The sequence below is a fragment of the Zalophus californianus genome, chromosome 12, assembly GCF_009762305.2.
Source record: "Zalophus californianus isolate mZalCal1 chromosome 12, mZalCal1.pri.v2, whole genome shotgun sequence".
NCBI lineage: Eukaryota > Metazoa > Chordata > Mammalia > Carnivora > Otariidae > Zalophus > Zalophus californianus.
Genome location: NC_045606.1, coordinates 20,745,043 through 20,762,209, shown reverse-complemented (window position 1 = coordinate 20,762,209; position 17,167 = coordinate 20,745,043). Strand labels below are relative to the sequence as shown.

Sequence of the window (17,167 nt, the reverse complement as noted above, 5' to 3'; positions counted from 1 at the left end):
AAAGACAACCGACAGAATGGGAGAAGATATTTGCAAATGACGTATCAGATAAAGGGCTAGTATCCAAAATCTATAAAGAACTTACCAAACTCAACACCCAAAGAACAAATGATCCAATCAAGAAATGGGCAGATGACATGAACAGACATTTTTCCAAAGAAGACATCCAAATGGCCAAGAGACACATGAAAAAGTGCTCAACATCGCTCGGCATCAGGGAAATCCAAATCAAAACCTCCATGAGATACCACCTCACACCGGTCAGAACGGCTAAAATTAACAAGTCAGGAAACGACAGATGTTGGCGGAGATGTGGAGAAAGGGGAACCCTCCTACACTGTGGGTGGGAATGCAAGCTGGTGCAACCACGCTGGAGAACAGTGTGGAGGTTCCTCAAAAAATTGAAATATGAGCTGCCCTACAACCCAGCAATTGTACTACTGGGTATTTACCCCAAAGATACAAATGTAGGGATCCGAAGGGGTATGTGCACCCCAATGTTTATAGCATCAATATCCACAATAGCCAAACTACGGAAAGAGCCCAAATGTCCATCCACAGATGACTGGATAAAGAAGATGTGGTGTATATATACAATGGAATATTATGCAGCCATCAAAAGGAATGAGATCTTGCCATTTGCAACGACGTGGATGGAACTGGAGGGTATTATGCTGAACGAAATAAGTCAATCAGAGAAAGACGTGTATCATATGATCTCACTGATATGAGGAATTCTTAATCTCAGGAAACAAACTGAGGGTTGCTGGAGTGGTGGGGGGTGGGAGGGATGGGGTGGCTGGGTGATAGACATTGGGGAGGGTATGCGGCTGTGGTGAGCGCTGTGAATTGCGTGAGACTGTTGAATCACAGATCTGTACCTCTGAAACAAATAATACATTATATGTTAAAAAAAAAAAAGATTGTAAGAAGGGAGAAATGAAGGGGGGTAAATCGGTGGGGGAGATGAACCATGAGAGACTACAGACTCTGAGAAACAAACTGAGGGTTTGAGAGGGAAAGGGGGTGGCGGGATGGGTTAGCCTGGTGATGGGTATTAAAGAGGGCACGTACTGCATGGAGCACTGGGTGTTATACGCAAACAATGAATCCTGGAACACTACATCAGAAACTAATGATGTACAGTAATTAACATTAAAAAAAAATAGAGTTTTGAGACAACATAGAGTGGTCCAATGCGGCTGGGACATAAGTAAGGAAGGCTTGCCAACAGCAAACGCATGAAGCCTGGGATCCGATTTGGAGCCCGACCTGAGACTTAAAGGAGGTCTGGCTGCCCTGTAAGCAATGAAGAAAATAATGAAGGAGCTTAAAAAGGAGAAACAACTCTGGTAGCAGGATAAAAACGAAAGGGTGTGGCTAAACACGAGCCAGGCAGATAAATTTGCGAATAGGAAACAGGCAGCCCAGAACATCCAGTAATAGTGAAACACTCTGCTCCCTGTTTCACAAATTCCATTTAAATTTCTGCTCCTAGCAAAATTTCAAGGTAGGTATCATAATGCCCATTTCTTTTTTTTTTTTTAAGATGTTATTTATTTGACAGAGAGAAAGCACGTAAGTAGAGGGAGAGACAGAGGGAGAGGGAGAAGCAGACTCCCCGCTGAGCAGGGAGCCCCACACAGGGCTCAATCGCAGGACCCCAGGATCATGACCCGAGCCGAAGGCAGACACTCAACCAAAGGAGCCACCCAGGCATCCCTAATACCCATTTCTAATTGAAATACTAAGAGGTAGATAGTAGTCCAGTCAAAAGATGAGGAGGCAGTGACAGTGAGAAGAGAAAACACAGAATAAATCCAAGAAACAAGAGGGTGAATCAGGAAGAGCTGAGTCTCTGGATGGTGGCAAACTGTGGACCGTTTGTAGGGCAGGTTGGGGGATGGGCAGACAAGTGGCAGGAGTCAGAAATGACAGCACCAATGACCAAGCCAAGGAATTAGGGGAAAGCAAGTGTTTGGAGGGTGGAAGAGAAGGTGGCTTTCTGACCCAGCGAGCTTGAGACAGGGTGTGAGAGGACAGGGAGGGATCCAAGCACAGGTGCTCAAGGACACCCATGGACATGACGACCCTGGGACCCCGGTTGTGTTGGGGGTGATACAAGTGAAGGTAAGAAAACAGAGGTTTCCAGGGACCCGGGAGTAGGAGAGTGAAAAATGGGTTCAGTGATCTGCTTTATCCTTGAAAAATAAGCGGTCTCTGCATGCTTTTCCCGTTTTCTTTCCTCCCGTCCACTCAGGGTCTCACCCCAATCCATCCATGGAAACCATTCTCCAGCAAAGAGCCATCCTCTCTTAACACGCCCTTCTCCCCAACACACATAGAATCCAGTCTTCAGGAATGATCTTTTAAAGGCAGATCTGACAAAACCAACGAAAAGGAAAAACCTCCAGAAGATTCCCTTGGTTCTCAGAAGGAGGGCAGAAGTCAGTAAGAAGATGGTCCGTGAGGGTGTTTCTGGCCCTGCCCACACTCTGCTCTGCTACAAACACATGGCCTTCATCTACTTCCTCAAATGCACCACGCTCCCACCTCACGGCCACCTCTTCCATCACGGGGCCTTTGCACATGATTTTTAAAATATCCTTCAACACCTGGACATATATTCACAGGATTATATATGACCACGAAAGTGTTCAAGCAACACAAAATGTTGGCACTAGGCACCGTTAGTGTGAAATGATTTGGAAACAAACAGAAGGACATGAAAACCCAAACGGTAACAATCTGGACTTGTTCTCTTGGAGGAAAAGTACTGGCAGTCCACTCGGTGAACATGCAAAGTGACAAGCTCTACCAACAGGTGCTCCAGTGACAAAGTGAGCCTCAGCAGGTGGAGACACAGGAGCCTGGGTCACATGAGAAGGGTCCTCATCAACTATCAGTGTTCTGGCCACCCACAAGCACCAAAGATAAAATGATGGGAAGAACAAGGACTCAAGAAGAGTGGGTTCTGTGTATGTAACTCGTTTTCAGCTTTGGAAATTCAGACAAACCCCGTAACATATCCAGGCTGGAGTTTCCTTAATTAAATGTAGCAAATCTCCTCCTTATTTCTGGTTATAGATCTCTCCCCAAATTTAACAAGTAAAAATTCAGTCTTGATCTCAGCCCAACAGTAAGCGAAAGGAGATGTGCATAGTGCTGAGTACATATACAAGGTAAACAACCTGTGTTTTAAAAGTGAGTCCAAAACTTGATGAAGATCTTTACGTCATGCTGATTTTCATCCAATTTAAGGCACCATGAATGGCACACATGGTTCTTTTATGTGCCACTAAGACTGTAAAAACATTATCAATTATAAGATCACCCATTATACGACATAACATTATATGACATAATCAGTGGTGTTCAAATGCGCATAAAACGCCTGTCTTGACACTGATGAAATACACCAGTTTCTACATGGAGATAGAGATTTTGGAAGAGGAGCAAAAACATTAGCCTTGGTAATTAAATATAATCAGAACCGCAATTAATGTGTTGACACTTCTTTCTTCTGTGAACAACAGCTAAATTTGGACTAAAAAGCTAGAATCCAGAAGCAGATTTAAACAAAGCCCTATGACAACTAATATAAAACATAAATACTCCGTTTAAAGAACAATTTGTTACAAAGAGACAACATAAATTCCATCTAGTAATCATCAACTACATTCTCCACATTTCTTTGAAGATTAATTGCCTACTTACTAGGAAAAGGACTTACCCCAACGTCTCTAAGCAAAGAGAGATCTGAGCTGTGACATTTGGTGAAGACAAGTCTGCCAAGTACAAATATTTTATTTCAATAACTGCACACATGGGTAAAACGCTTTCAAAAAACAAGCGCTATTTCAAAAGCAAATGTTTTATCCTTTCTTTGACATTTAAGATTTGCCCGCTGCCTAGAATTGAATGCATTGCTTTATCATTTGGAAACTTAAAGAAACAAATTACATTAGTACAATGTATGTTTGGGATTTCAACGTGCTCATAAATCATGACATTGCAAATCATTATTCCTAGGGATGACATTTAATAAATACTAATTGAGTGAGTGACTATCCATTACATACTAACAAAGATGCTGACTTGAAATCTGGAAAACATTCAGAACTCCGTTTTCAGATATCTAAAATAACACGAAATTCACCATTTTATATTTGCAGTCCTATCTGTAGTGAAAAGGGTCCTTTTAATATTATGCTAGTTAACATAGCTAATGAAACTATTTCAATTCACAGGAGTGTCTGCAAAGGGCTTCCAAAGGTTAAATTAAACTGTCTCCATCCCTCACAGACAATACAGACTTCCCTGAAGACTGGTGTTAGTCTCCACGTGCATTCAGGAGTCTGGTAGGGAGGGGAGATATGTCCAAGCGTGGGAAGTACACTGGCTAATGAAAGGGAGAATGCTCTGTGGGAGGTATGTACACCCCATACATCAACAAAGAAAGTACCGCATTGTTTGTTATCAGTGCTTTTTTTTTTTTTTTTTACTCACTTTGTTGACTTAACAACCAGTTTCACTAAAAAGTTAAGGGAAAACAAATAGCTTAATATACAAGACCTGGGAGCACACTAAAAATGAGTTATGACAACCTTTAATAATAGTTTTTGAGTCAAAAATATTTTAGAATACATGTGTATACATATATACATAAAATATGATATATGTGTATATATGATAGAAATCTATTTATCACAGTAAACAATTAACCTTCATAAAAGTGAAAAGAACATTAGTGGGGGCTGTAGAAGACAGGACTCCAGCTTTACCACTAACTAGAGAGAGATCATCGTGGGGAAAGTAACTTAACCTGTCTCAACCTGGCCTTACTCATCTGTGAAATAAAGATAACAACCAAATGTCTCCCTGAAGGACTGTAACGAGGAGCAATGACATCATAGGCTAGTATTTCCAAGCACTGTCCAAATGCAAATTGTGACTACTACTATTATTGATGTTCAGTAAAAATATAAAGAATATGATAACTAGAACCTTTTGATCTAATTGAGCTGTTTCAAGTGAAAGAGAACATTCCAGAATTCCAGATAGACTTAAAAACAGATTGTTGTTCTTTCCTTAAAATTTTATGTTTAAAAAAAGTGTTTTTATAAAAAGTCTAAGTTTCCTGATCCTTTATAAAAATCAAAATATTTTCTTGTGTTAAAAAAACTAATTTTGCCTTATAAAGTGTTCATGTGATTCGAGACAGAAAAATTACTTCGACAAATGACAAAGTTAATTCGCTTATCAGGACCCACAGAACAGAAACTGCCCTTGTGGCCTGGCCCACAAATCTTAAACCCAAGTCAGCCTGCACTCATGGGAAACCCTTGTCAAACAATCGTCCAATTCAGCTTAGCGAGCTTACCTTACCCTAAAAACAGGCCTGCTAACCCTATACAAAAATGCCCAACCTCTTACCCATCATGCCCTGTTTCCACATTGCCTCTTCTAGGCTCTATAAAATGGACTCTTGCAAAAAATTCCTCAGAAAGACTGTTCTACTGCTTCTGAAGCACCGAACTCCCCAGACCCCATGTATTTTTTTCCCTTAAATAAGGACATGGAATTTTTTTTTAAAGATTTTATCCATTTATCTGAGAGAGAGAGCGCATGTGCATACATGGGCACAAGTGGGGGGAAGCAGAGGGAGAAGCAGACTCCCCGCTGAGCAGGGAGCTCAATGCAGGGCAACGGGGTGGGGGTGGGGTTGATCTCAGGACCCTGGGATCATGCCCAAGGTCAAATGCAGACACTTAACCGACTGAGCCATCCAGGTGCCCCAGGACATGGAATTTGTTACTAAACTGTGTTGTGTCATCTGACACAAGTAATTCACAAAGAAATGCTACCTTACCAAAAGCACTGAAGACTCAGAATAGACAGTTTTGAGAAGAGTGAGTGCAGAATTCAACCTGACTCTCCAAGATACAAACTAGAGAACATGTTTTCTTTTCAAAAACTAGTCAAGGACAACAAATGTTCTTGATCACAGAACACAAATATTCTTTGCTATTTGGCAAAATTCAATATATTGAACTAAAAAGTCATTTTACAGGCTATTAAAAGATTTTAAGTCACCAAAATACATACACTGTAGGTGTTTCCTCTGTAAGTTTTTCCTATAAGCAAATAAGAAAGCAAAGCTCTGATTAGAATTAGAAACAATAAACAAGGCAGCTTAAGACCAAATCCCGTTTTAAAATACCACCCACAGTACTGCAACTGGAATCTTTAGAATAATCCTACTAAAATGGCATGTTAAAAAAAATAATAAAGTGGCACCTTATTGCAAATTGAGAAAACATGCATAAAGCAGGATGTTTACTGAACTGACATAATTATCACCACCTTAATATCTTAGAAATAATGCAAACAAAAAGTTCAGATCCAATTCTGGCCTAAATGATACAATTACTTAACTGAAACAGCTGGTGATTATGGGGGAGGAGAGACTAGCCTGAAGTTTGAGAAACTTAAAAGTGTATCCTCAATCTGTTATAGGACCTTAAGTGTTCATTCATTATTCCTTCAGCCAAGATTTGAACAAAAATATACTTTCAAAGTGTGGCCTCTCTCTCTTCTGTCTCTGTTTCAATCCATTATGCAAAAAGAAAGCTGCTTGTTTTCAAAGTATAACCCATAAAAAAAACATATTCCATAAAGAAAAGGAATGGGGGGGCGCCAGGGTGGCTCAGTTGGTTAAGTGTCCGACTTCTGATTTCAGTTCAGGTCATGATCTCAGGGTCTTGAGATGGAGCCCCATATCAGGCTCCACTCTGGGCACGGAGCCTACTTAAGATTCTCTCTCTTGCCCTCTCCCTCTGCCCTCCCCCCCCCCCTTGCTCACACACACCAATGTGCTCTCTCTCCGCTCCCCCCCCCCCCAAAAAAAAGAAGAAAAGAGATCTTCATAGATCCCGGATAGAAAGGAAGGGTAGGAGGGAAAAGCACTCTCTTCTACTTCTGACTTCAGTCTGGTCCGAACTTTCACTGTACCAATCTTCCTCGACTTACAACAGGGTGACAATCCAAACAAACCCATCCTGAAGTTGAAAATATTGAAAGTCGAAAATTAACACACGCATTTAACACACCTAACCTACCGAACACCACAGCTTAGCCTAGCCTACCTTACGCATGAGCAGAAGACTTACATTAGTCTACAGTTGGGCAAAATCGTCTGACACAAAGCCGGTTTTGCAATAAAGCGTTGAACAGCTCATGTATTTACTGAATATTACGGAAAGTGAAAACCAGAATGGTTATGTGGGGGGGGCAGAATGGCTGTCAGTGTGTCGACTGTGGACTCTCAGGATCACAGGGCTGACTGGGAGCCCTGCAGCTGCCAGAATCGTATCATTAACTGTTAGCCTGGGAAGAGTTCAAAATTGAAAGTACAGTTTCTACTGAATATATATGGCTTTACCACCACCATAATGTTGAAAAATCGAAAGTCAAGCCATAGTAAGTTGAGACTGTCCACACTGAAGCCTGTAAGCTTTAAAAGGTCATTTATTATCGGGGTTTCTGGGTGGCTCTGTCAGTTGAGCGTCGGACTCTTCATTTCAGCTCAGGTCCTGATTTCAGGGTTGTGGGATCCAGCTCCACATCGGGCTCCATGCTCTGTGCAGAGTCGGCTTGTCTCTCTCCCTCTGCTCCTCCCCGACTAGCACTCTCTCTCTCAAATAAATATATAAAGTCTTAATAAAAAAAAAAAAGTCACTTACTATCATTAAGACTTTCTCTACCTGTAAAACGAGAGGCCTGAGCCACAGCCTTAAGACCCCTTCAACCGCCCCAGTTCTAACAATCTGTGGCTACACCAGAAAGCCTGCTCGGGCCACGGAAGGGCTGCCCCCCTCTAACAGGGCCTCCACTGTGGTATGCCCCTCCCAAGTTCTACTCCCTGGTAGGAAGTCCCCAGCTAAAATTAGCTCAGATGCAGCCACCTTCCCAGGCTGGGTTAGCAAGGGATAAGCACAGTATTTTTTATCTGAGAACAGCAACGTTAGCTACTTGGAGAAAGTGTAGTTTCACGGGTTTACCAGGCAGACCAGAAGATTATGTAGAGCTTAAAAGATTTTCAGAAGAGATTTCATGACAAATCTGATCATCAAACAGCCATTTGATTTTCACCCTTTAAAAAGATTTCAGGTATAATTTGTAAGGGCCTATACTTCAATCATTTCTAGAGACATTTACCAAACACTGTTTGAATGTCTACTATATCTACATTCTAGCAAAAAAAAAAAAAAAAAAAATCCTCAGCAACCCTACAGATTTTGGAGAAATAGATTTACAGAAGTGTCAGCTATGAATACCAAAAACTATAGCTTTTAGAATAAGGCATTTCCAAAACAACTGGCACAAATACTTTTCCTTATATGCCAAACGGTTCACAATGATAAGTTCTGTGATCCACAGGATCAGGGACGCCAAAGAGGCTCATAAGCTTCTGAAAGCAGCCCACATTTTATTTTTTTAAAGATTGTATTTATTTGACAAAGAGACACAGCGAGAGAGGGAACACAAGCAGGGGGAGTGGGAGAGGGAGAAGCAGGCTTTCCGCGGAGCAGGGAACCCGATATGGGGCTCCATCCCAGGACCCTGGGATCATGACCTGAGCCAAAGGCAGACGCCCAACAACTGCGCCACCCAGGAGCCCCCCAAATTTAAACATTTTAAAATAGATACTTCCCAACTTGGCAGATATCCTTGTCACATCTTAGTTTCCTTGTCTGATGCCCATTCATTGTGGTATTGGACAAAATGTACGTAATCCTTAGCCCAGCGTCTGGCACACAATAAGCCCACAGTAACTGTAAGCCACTACCTTATTATATTCTAAGCACATAATCCATTTTTAATTTTCTGCACTAATAAAATATGGGAGCTAAGGGTAATGGCATGAATAAACTGAAATGAAATAAACTCTGGAATGTGTTTTTGTTTTTATATTTGAGTAAAAGCAGCCCTGGTCTTCCTGGAACTCACATAGCTCAAAACAAATACGAAACCACAATTCTCCACAGGATTCCTATGCAAACCCATAGCTCCTTGTGGCCTCAGCAGCTTTCTGAATTCACCAGGAGACCCTTCCTAAACCTGTACAGTGTCCTTCCTGGTTCTGAACAGAATAATCCTCTCCAGCCTCACTCCCTTATCTCCCCTGTCCGTCCCCCAGGGAGAAAAATGTGCAAACTCAGGATACTAATAGTGGCCACACCTACAATCAGCACTCTCCCCAGTGCCGGAGCCCTAGTTATCAAGATTCTTTAGCTCAAAGGAAAAGCTTTCCGTCACAGGAGCAGGCAAAACAGGCAAGCCAGGCCAACTCTGGCTAAATGACCCCTAAAGCATTTCAGTATCCTCTATCCCCAAACCAAGTGACTACTAGTCTCAGGGTTCTCCCACTTCCCCCTCCGGTGGCCAAAACAGGTTATTAAGGAAGGATCTGATCTCTAATATAACTGATAGGTAGCGACATGGTACTCCTCTCTAAGTATTTCCAAGTCAGCTGGGTACAAAGCCTTAAACCTGGGATTCCGCCCATCAGAATGACCTATGGTTTAAAAACTATACTTGAGGCTTCTGAATCAAAATGTTAGCTGGGGTTTCCCCAGATAGTTTTTAAAAGCTCTGTGGGTGATCCCAATACACAGGCAGGGTTAAGAATGGCTACTTCGAATTAGTCATTGGTATAAAAGTAGGACAGGCATTTAAGAAGGACCAAAGGGACTTTCTGGTACCCCCAAATTTATGCTAGCCTGGCAACTGCCAACCATAAAGCCTACTCTTCCCCACTGCCCCACTACACTACAAGTTAGAGAGCGAGCATAACCCCAAGGTGACCACAGGGTGCCAGCACTAGGAAGACCACATGGCTAAGAACAAAGTTTGATAGGTCACAGACCTGTATTCCATCCAGCCGAGTCACAAATTCGACTCTGTGCTCCCAGGAAGCCAAACCAAAAGAAAAAGACACATAATCGATGATGATTCACATTGTCTATAATAACCCAAAGCAGCCTATACGTGAGAAGTGTTCAGTAAGTATTTGTTGAATGAACAAATGAAGAAGAGGAGCGTAATCTCCTAATTATTCTTCACTGGGACAGAGTTGTTTTTAAAAAAGACTCATTGGGAATAGAATTATAGGAGAAGCAAAAGTAACCAAAGGACAGTGAGACAAAAGCCAACAGAGGGCGTTCCTACTACTAATCACGGAACTAAAGACTGAAAAATCCTAGGGAATTCTTGAGGCCTTGAAATTACCTGGTGGTAAAGTTGTGACCTAGTGGTAAAGATTAGAAGATGCTGGGGCGCCTGAGTAGCTCAGTGACTTAAGCATCTGCCTTCGGCTCAGGTCATGATGCCGGGGTCCTGGGATGGAGCCCCACGGCGGGCTCCTTGCTCAGCGGGGAGTCTGCTTCTCCCTCTCCCTGCCGCTCCCCCTGTTTGTGCTCACACTCTCGCTGTGTGTGTCAAATAAAATATTTTAAAAATAAATAAAAATCAGGGCACCTGGGTGGCTCAGTCGGTTGGGTGTCTACCTTCGGCTCAGGTCATGATCCCAGGGTCCCAGGATCAAGCCCCACGTCAGGCTCCCTGCTCAGCAGAGCCTGCTGCTCCCTCTCCCTCTGCCTGCCACTCTGCCTACTTGTGCTCTAGCTCTCTGTCAAATAAATAAATAAAATCTTTAAAAAATTTTTAAAAATACTAAAATAAAAACTGCTCTATAAACAAAAAAAACACAAAAAAAACAGAAGAGGCCTACCATAAAATCCAGTCCCCCGCCCCCCTTTTCTCTTCAGTCACAGAGCCCCAGTTCTACTTAGGGTAGCTAGCTATGCACCAGCTAAATGACCACCTTTCCCACCAGGGATTAGCCATTATCAATGATACTTTGTGATTCAAGCAGAAGTCTTCCATGTTGCTTCTGGGAGTCTCCTTAAGGGCAAAGGAGACACTCTTTTTGATTTCTCCTGTATCTTGCTGGCCGGAGCCACCCTGAGCGTGAGGGCCACTTCCTAGGAATGGCACAGAGAACCAGGACTTCAGGGGCCACCATACCCACTCTGAATCTTCCAGCTCTAAGCCTCCCCAAACTAATCCCAACTGAGACAATAACCGTAGCTGCGAAGTTCGGGGAAGCCATGGAACCACAGAATCCTTCCTAACCCAAACATGGGTACAGCACGCAGCACGCGTGACTGCTCTAGTTTACTGCTTACTAGGCACTTACTCTGTGCCACTTGGAATATATTCATCATCTCATTCAACCCTCAACATTCCCAGGAGGCAGAGATCACCCTTATGTTAAAGGTGATGTAACAAAAGGTTTACTGAGTTTAACAGTTCACATAAAGGCAAAAAGCTGGCTACCATTTGGGCCTGGAGATCCAACCCAAGCTGAATCAGTTTCCAGAGCCTACACTCTTTTCCACTGATCATGGTGAATCTGCAAGAAAAATCCAATAAATTTATCTTGAACGGATACCGGGTTCAAAGTTAGTAGCATAGAGCCAAAACCTACGGTCTCACTGGCAAGGCTAGCCTTTTTTCCTTTTTGGCTTTCAATGATGTCCTTTCTGTTCCCTTTCCAAAGTAAAAAGCACTTAGGAGTTCCCTGATAAGTTCTCTTATAAATATAACTGCCCTTTAAATTTTACATGGAGAAGACTTCAAACGTGACCTATTTAATCACTAAACTGTTCTCGTTTAAAGTTACATAGAAAAAAAACAAATGGGGCGCCTGGGTGGCTCAGTTGGTTGGGCGACTGCCTTCGGCTCAGGTCATGACCCTGGAGTCCCGGGATCAAGTCCCGCATCGGGCTCCCTGCTCGGCGGGGAGTCTGCTTCTCCCTCTGACCCTCCCCCCTCTCATGCTCTCTATCTCATTCTCTCTCTCAAATAAATAAAATCTTTAAAAAAAAATCATTTATATAGTTCTATATTCTAGTCATATAAAGAGATAATATATATGAAACCTTGAAGATACTTTCCTTGTCTTTGAAAAGATGTCTTTTGAGTTCATCCAGCATATAACCCCCTGGCATTTTATCCTTCCAACTGGGAAGAACTGTTAATCAAGGTCAATGAAGAGACACCTTCGGGCTGGGGGACCAGCACATGTAGTGTGCCTGGAGCTTTCCCAATTATAGCACGGAGAGTCCTCCATCCCGAGAACCTCCTCAGTCCCAGAAAAACCTGGAGGAGTGATCACTCTGTGGCCTCAGGGTACCATATAAATGCAGTTAGGTCTTCAACAAAATTTACTAAAATGTGAGTTCATAGTAAATCGGAGATGACCATTATTATTAAGTACAACTTAAGATATTTGGGCAGCTAAGCAAAGAGGAATTATAAAGCTCTCCATATTCATGCTTAACCAAGAGAATGTTGCTGAGAACATACAAAGTTTGTCAAATTCTTCATTGTGGTGATATTCAATATGCCCACCAGCATTCATATTCATGCAGTTGAAAAACAAGCGCTGAACAGCACATATACATTTATACACAATGAACAGCTCATCTACGTGTAAAATTGAGATGCTATGTGAGCAAAGAATGAGAGAGGAATCAACTTTCATCCAAGAACGTTAAAGTACCTCATCCCTGTGAAATGGAAGAAAAGTCTCATTTTGAGGTTTCAGTTTTGCAGTATCATGACAGGCTAAAAACTCTTGCAAGAGTAGAAACAGGAAATCTGTAAATTAAAGAGGTTGGACCGGTACATACTAAAGTCCTCTCTAACTTGAACATTCCATGACTCAAGTTCATCCCTGTGTGACCCCTTTACTTTACAGGTGAAGCAAGTCAGGCCGGAGGGTTACACGACATTCCAAGGGTCCAGCTGTGGCTGGGGATAGAGCCTGGGCTGTTTACTAGCCATGCTTTCATCATAATTATGTTTAAAAACACCTGGACCAGGGCGCGTGGGTGGCTCAGTCGGTTAAGGGTCTGCCTTCGGCTTGATCATGATCCCAGGGTCCTGGGATCCTGTCTCGGGGGCTCCCTGCATAGCAGGGAGTCTGCTTCTCTCTCTCTCCCTTCCCCCTTCTTGTTCTCATTCTCTCGCTCTCTCTCATTCAAATAAATAAAATCTTAAATAAAAACACTTGGACCAAAAGAGCATATGATCAGCATAAAAAGATAAAGGACGCATTCCAACTCATGTAGGGTATTTTACTTAGTTTAGCTCATAAACAGATAAGTGGGCCTTCACTTCTTTTTTTTTAAAGGGGAGTCTAGAAGCTCTTTAAACTGTCCTTAGTTACTTGAACCATATAATGGCACAATATTCTGAATATATACACAGTACTTCTTTTCACAAACTCTCCAAACAAGCGAAAGGAAGGAACACAGTAACTTGAAAAGAGAACGAACATCTTTGCAGTTTGAAGGACCCCCAAAATACAGAAAACTTTCCAGACTAATTATTGCTGCAGTTCAGGTGTCCTAGCATCAGGGTCTTGTAAGCAAAACAAACAAGCACCTTACCAGTTTAAGGGGTGCCAGAAACAATGAGGAAGCTTGCGATGTCTTTATCCTGACAACTTTACTCTTAAAAAATGAGATTACAAAGGAGCACAGAAGTATACAGGCACTTCCTGTCCAGCCATTATGTTACCGTCCCTTAATCTGGGAAAACCCCGATTTAGATAAACCTGAAAATCTGCTGCCTTCAAGGGAAAAGATGAATTGTTTTAGGTAGCAGGTACATACCGAGGTCTTTCTCAATCACGCTTTTGAACTGACGCTGATCCATCCACATGCCAGCTGTGTACCCCTACAACCGATGATCCGGACCACTTGCAAACAGGTTTAGGGCTATAATCTACCTCTGTAATGCAGACCAAAGCTTGCTGAGCCCCACCACTCGACCCTGGCTTCATTGGTACCCCTTTCTAACAAGAGGCAGCAGGGGATATTCCTGCGCAAGGCCAGAGCCACTGTGCCAAGGGACCTTCGCTAAAATCTCCCAAGCTCTCAGTTTCCTGATTGTCTCATCTGTGGAATGGGGTTAATAACATCACATATTCAATGTCTATTAAGTCAAGCTAATAATACATAAACACTTGAAGGGCTTTGTAAGTTATAGTCATAATACTTATGTTACCTAACCAACTGAGTTGACAAAAGACTATTTCTGACATAACTAAACTGCCCCTGGGGTCATATGAATACATATATTATCTGTCACAAAAGTCTTAACATTTAAATACACAATAAATAGTTATCAATTCAAAAGACAAGTTGAGCAAAGCACTATAAATTATAGATAGGTAGACTTCTTCAGTAATATAGCAGTTAGAAAGGTATGTTACTTGAACTTTATGCTGGAAATCACATGATTTCTTTCAAAGATTTATTTATTGGGGGGGAGGGTGTGAGAGGGGCAGAAGGAGAGGGAGACAGAATCTCAAGCAGAGGCTGCACTGAGCGGGGAGCCTGACTTCAGGGCTGGATCCCACAACCCTGAGATCACGACCTAAGCTGAACCAAGCGGCGAACATTTAACCGACTGAACCACCCAGGCACCCCACATGAGGATTTTTTTTTAAGATTTTTTTCATTTATTTATTTGAGAGAGAGAATGGGGGGGGAGAGAGGGAGGGAGGGAGGGGGAGAGAGAGAGAGAGAGAGAGAGAGAGAATGAGAGGGGGGAGGGTCAGAGGAAGAAGCAGACTCCCTGCTCAGCAGGGAGCCCGATGCGGGACTCGATCCCGGGACTCCAGGATCATGACCTGAGCCGAAGGCAGTTGCTTAACCAACTGAGCCACCCAGGCGCCCCATGAGGATTTTTTCTTAATGCCAGTTTTACACATGCCCTCACAGGCCTCCAGGATAAAGGTGCTCGTTAACATTTAATAACGTGCACAGTTCATTTCCCCAATAATACTTCAAGGCAAACATTTTTTACTTGTATTCTTTTCAATCTAAAATGCTGGATCAACACAGCCCCCCAGCTACAGTCATATTCTTATTTGCATAAAAAGAGTAGAATGGAATGGAAAAACCCTCTACATCCACAGCCATCTACCACTACAAAGAAAAAGCAGAATGAAAATCAAAGGCAAATAGTACTTTTCCATAGACAAAACGTTCTCTAAAATCCCCTCAGTTTCCCAAACTCGTAAGTACCAAAGGAACATTATACCCTTTCAAACAAACATAAGAGGATGATTGCATCAACTAAAACAGAACCAAAACCCTACAACGGAATGCTTATATTAAAATATCCTTCATACAATCATCCCTGGACTAATTTAAAAATTAAGTTTTGCAGTATGAATTCTGTACAATTTAACTTGGAACTGTGAGCAAAAATAGGGTATGAGAAACACTCAAGTATTTCCCCCTCTTGGAGACTCACGGAAATTCTTCAGCAGGAAAGTCTGCAGAATGCAACAAAAAATTTTTGAAAACTGGAACTGTATTTCCAGTTGACTCACAACAGTTTTAATTGAAGTATCTCCTCTTAAACAAGTACACTTGCCCTAATTTCTTCACTCACAGACCTAATGTTTTCTTGCAACATCAGACTGTTGTAGGATATAGGTAATCTTTTCTTTTTAAAGATTACATAACTTCTTTCTAAACGATATCTATGAGGCTAAATCAAAAACGGTGTAACTAAAATAGAAACAGACGTGTAGATAACCACTTTTAACAGAGATCGAAACTGTTTAATTTTCAGAGAGCCGTAGCTGAGGAACGAGTTTCTCAATAAATTAATCAGAATCATCAAAAGCAAACACTTCATGCTCAGCCAAAGCAAACGAGATGAGTCATATTATAACAGTAAAGGCAAAGGACAAGGACTAAGTGACTTTTTAAAGGTTAACTTTTCTCATTCTCTCAATATTTTCCAGGTTCGACTGCCGTGTTGATGCATCAGACTGGAGCCCACGGAGACCTATTTATCTCAACTATCGGGACCACAGCGAGTTCTACATCGGGGGAAAAACGCTATCTGCATACCTGTTCTGAAAAGCTTGCAATAATACCCAACTTAAGAAACAACCACGGGACAAAAAAAACTCAAGAAAGCACCAGCTTCCGCCACCCCACCCCACTCTGCTCCTTTCTTTTGCTCTTCCATTCAGTGGTTAACTTTGAAGACAAAAGCAAAAAAACCTGTTGGAATGGATTTTTTTTTTTAAGATAAATACCATATATGAAGGAGAAATAAGTTGCTCTAAGGAAGCTGTCGACCCATTCGTTTACATACAGCCAAAGAAGGTACACCCACATGTATTCCGATCAGTGAAGATGCAACCTGGTGATCTGCAGAGAAGACGGGGCTGAAACAAGTCCCAGAGACGGCTACTCTCCCAAGAGGGGACGTAAAAAATGTGGCTCTTGACCCAGGCAGCTTCAGAGATGCGGGCTCCGCAACTCTCGAGGTGCAGAAATTCAAACGAACCCCTGCCTCTCACAAGTGCAGCATCTCCAGGAGGAGGCAGGGCTCCGCACCGGGAATCCCCCCCCACGGGGCGCTCTACTTCGCTGAGTCCACAAACAGCCCCAGGCCGGACTGCGCTGGCGGCTCCACCCAGAGGCCGAGGAGAAAGCGAGCCGCGAAAGGGATCCGCGGGCGGGAGGAAGCAGCCTCGCGCGAGGCCGGAGCGGGAGAGCCGACCTCCCGGCGCTCCGGCTCCCGGCGGGGCGGGGCTCACCTGGCGTGGGGGGCGGCTGGGCGCGCGAGCCGCCGCTGCCGCTGCTCTTCCTGGGCTGCGGGCCACAGCGCCCCCGGGCACAGCGCCCCCGCGCAGCGGGAGGGGCCGCGGCGGCCGGCGCCCGGGTTCCTCCGCCCCCGGCCCCGGCGCGCCGTCTCCGCCGAGGGCGCCAGCAGCTGCAGGCACCGCCTCAATGCCCGCCGCCTCGCCATCGCGGAGACGAGCTGTACGCATAGGCCGAGGCAAAGTTCGCTCCACGTGGCCTGCTCCCTCACTCATTGTGACCTTCGAATCTGGCAGCCCTGCCAGCGTCGGCGCCGCCACTCCGGCCTTTACCAAGATGGCCGCCCCCGCGGACCCCAACTCCGAGGCCATCTTGGTAAAGGAGGCACCACGGACCGCGCGCTTAGAACCCCTCCCCTGACCCTTCCTCCTCCCGGCCAGCGCGCGCCTCGGCTTCGC

The 17,167-nt window shown here is 43.6% G+C and overlaps 1 protein-coding gene across 5 annotated transcripts in view; it reads right to left on the bottom strand.

The window, feature by feature from the left end:
• NAPEPLD (N-acyl phosphatidylethanolamine phospholipase D) overlaps nucleotides 1-16,926 on the bottom strand; it is a 54,072-nt gene extending 37,146 nt beyond the window's left edge. Inside the window, exons 1-2 of one of the 5 annotated variants that reach the window (XM_027573594.2) lie at nucleotides 16,279-16,691; nucleotides 6,109-6,137 (exon numbers count right to left, since the gene is read on the bottom strand). Coding sequence is in view for 1 of the 5 variants with exons in the window: in XM_027573590.2 (XP_027429391.1) it covers nucleotides 16,706-16,917 (212 nt within the window). In the remaining 4 variants the exon portion in view is untranslated. The other 4 variants (XM_027573590.2, XM_027573591.2, XM_027573592.2 and 1 more) reach the window with 4 other exon arrangements.
• Nucleotides 16,927-17,167: the final 241 nt, after the last annotated feature.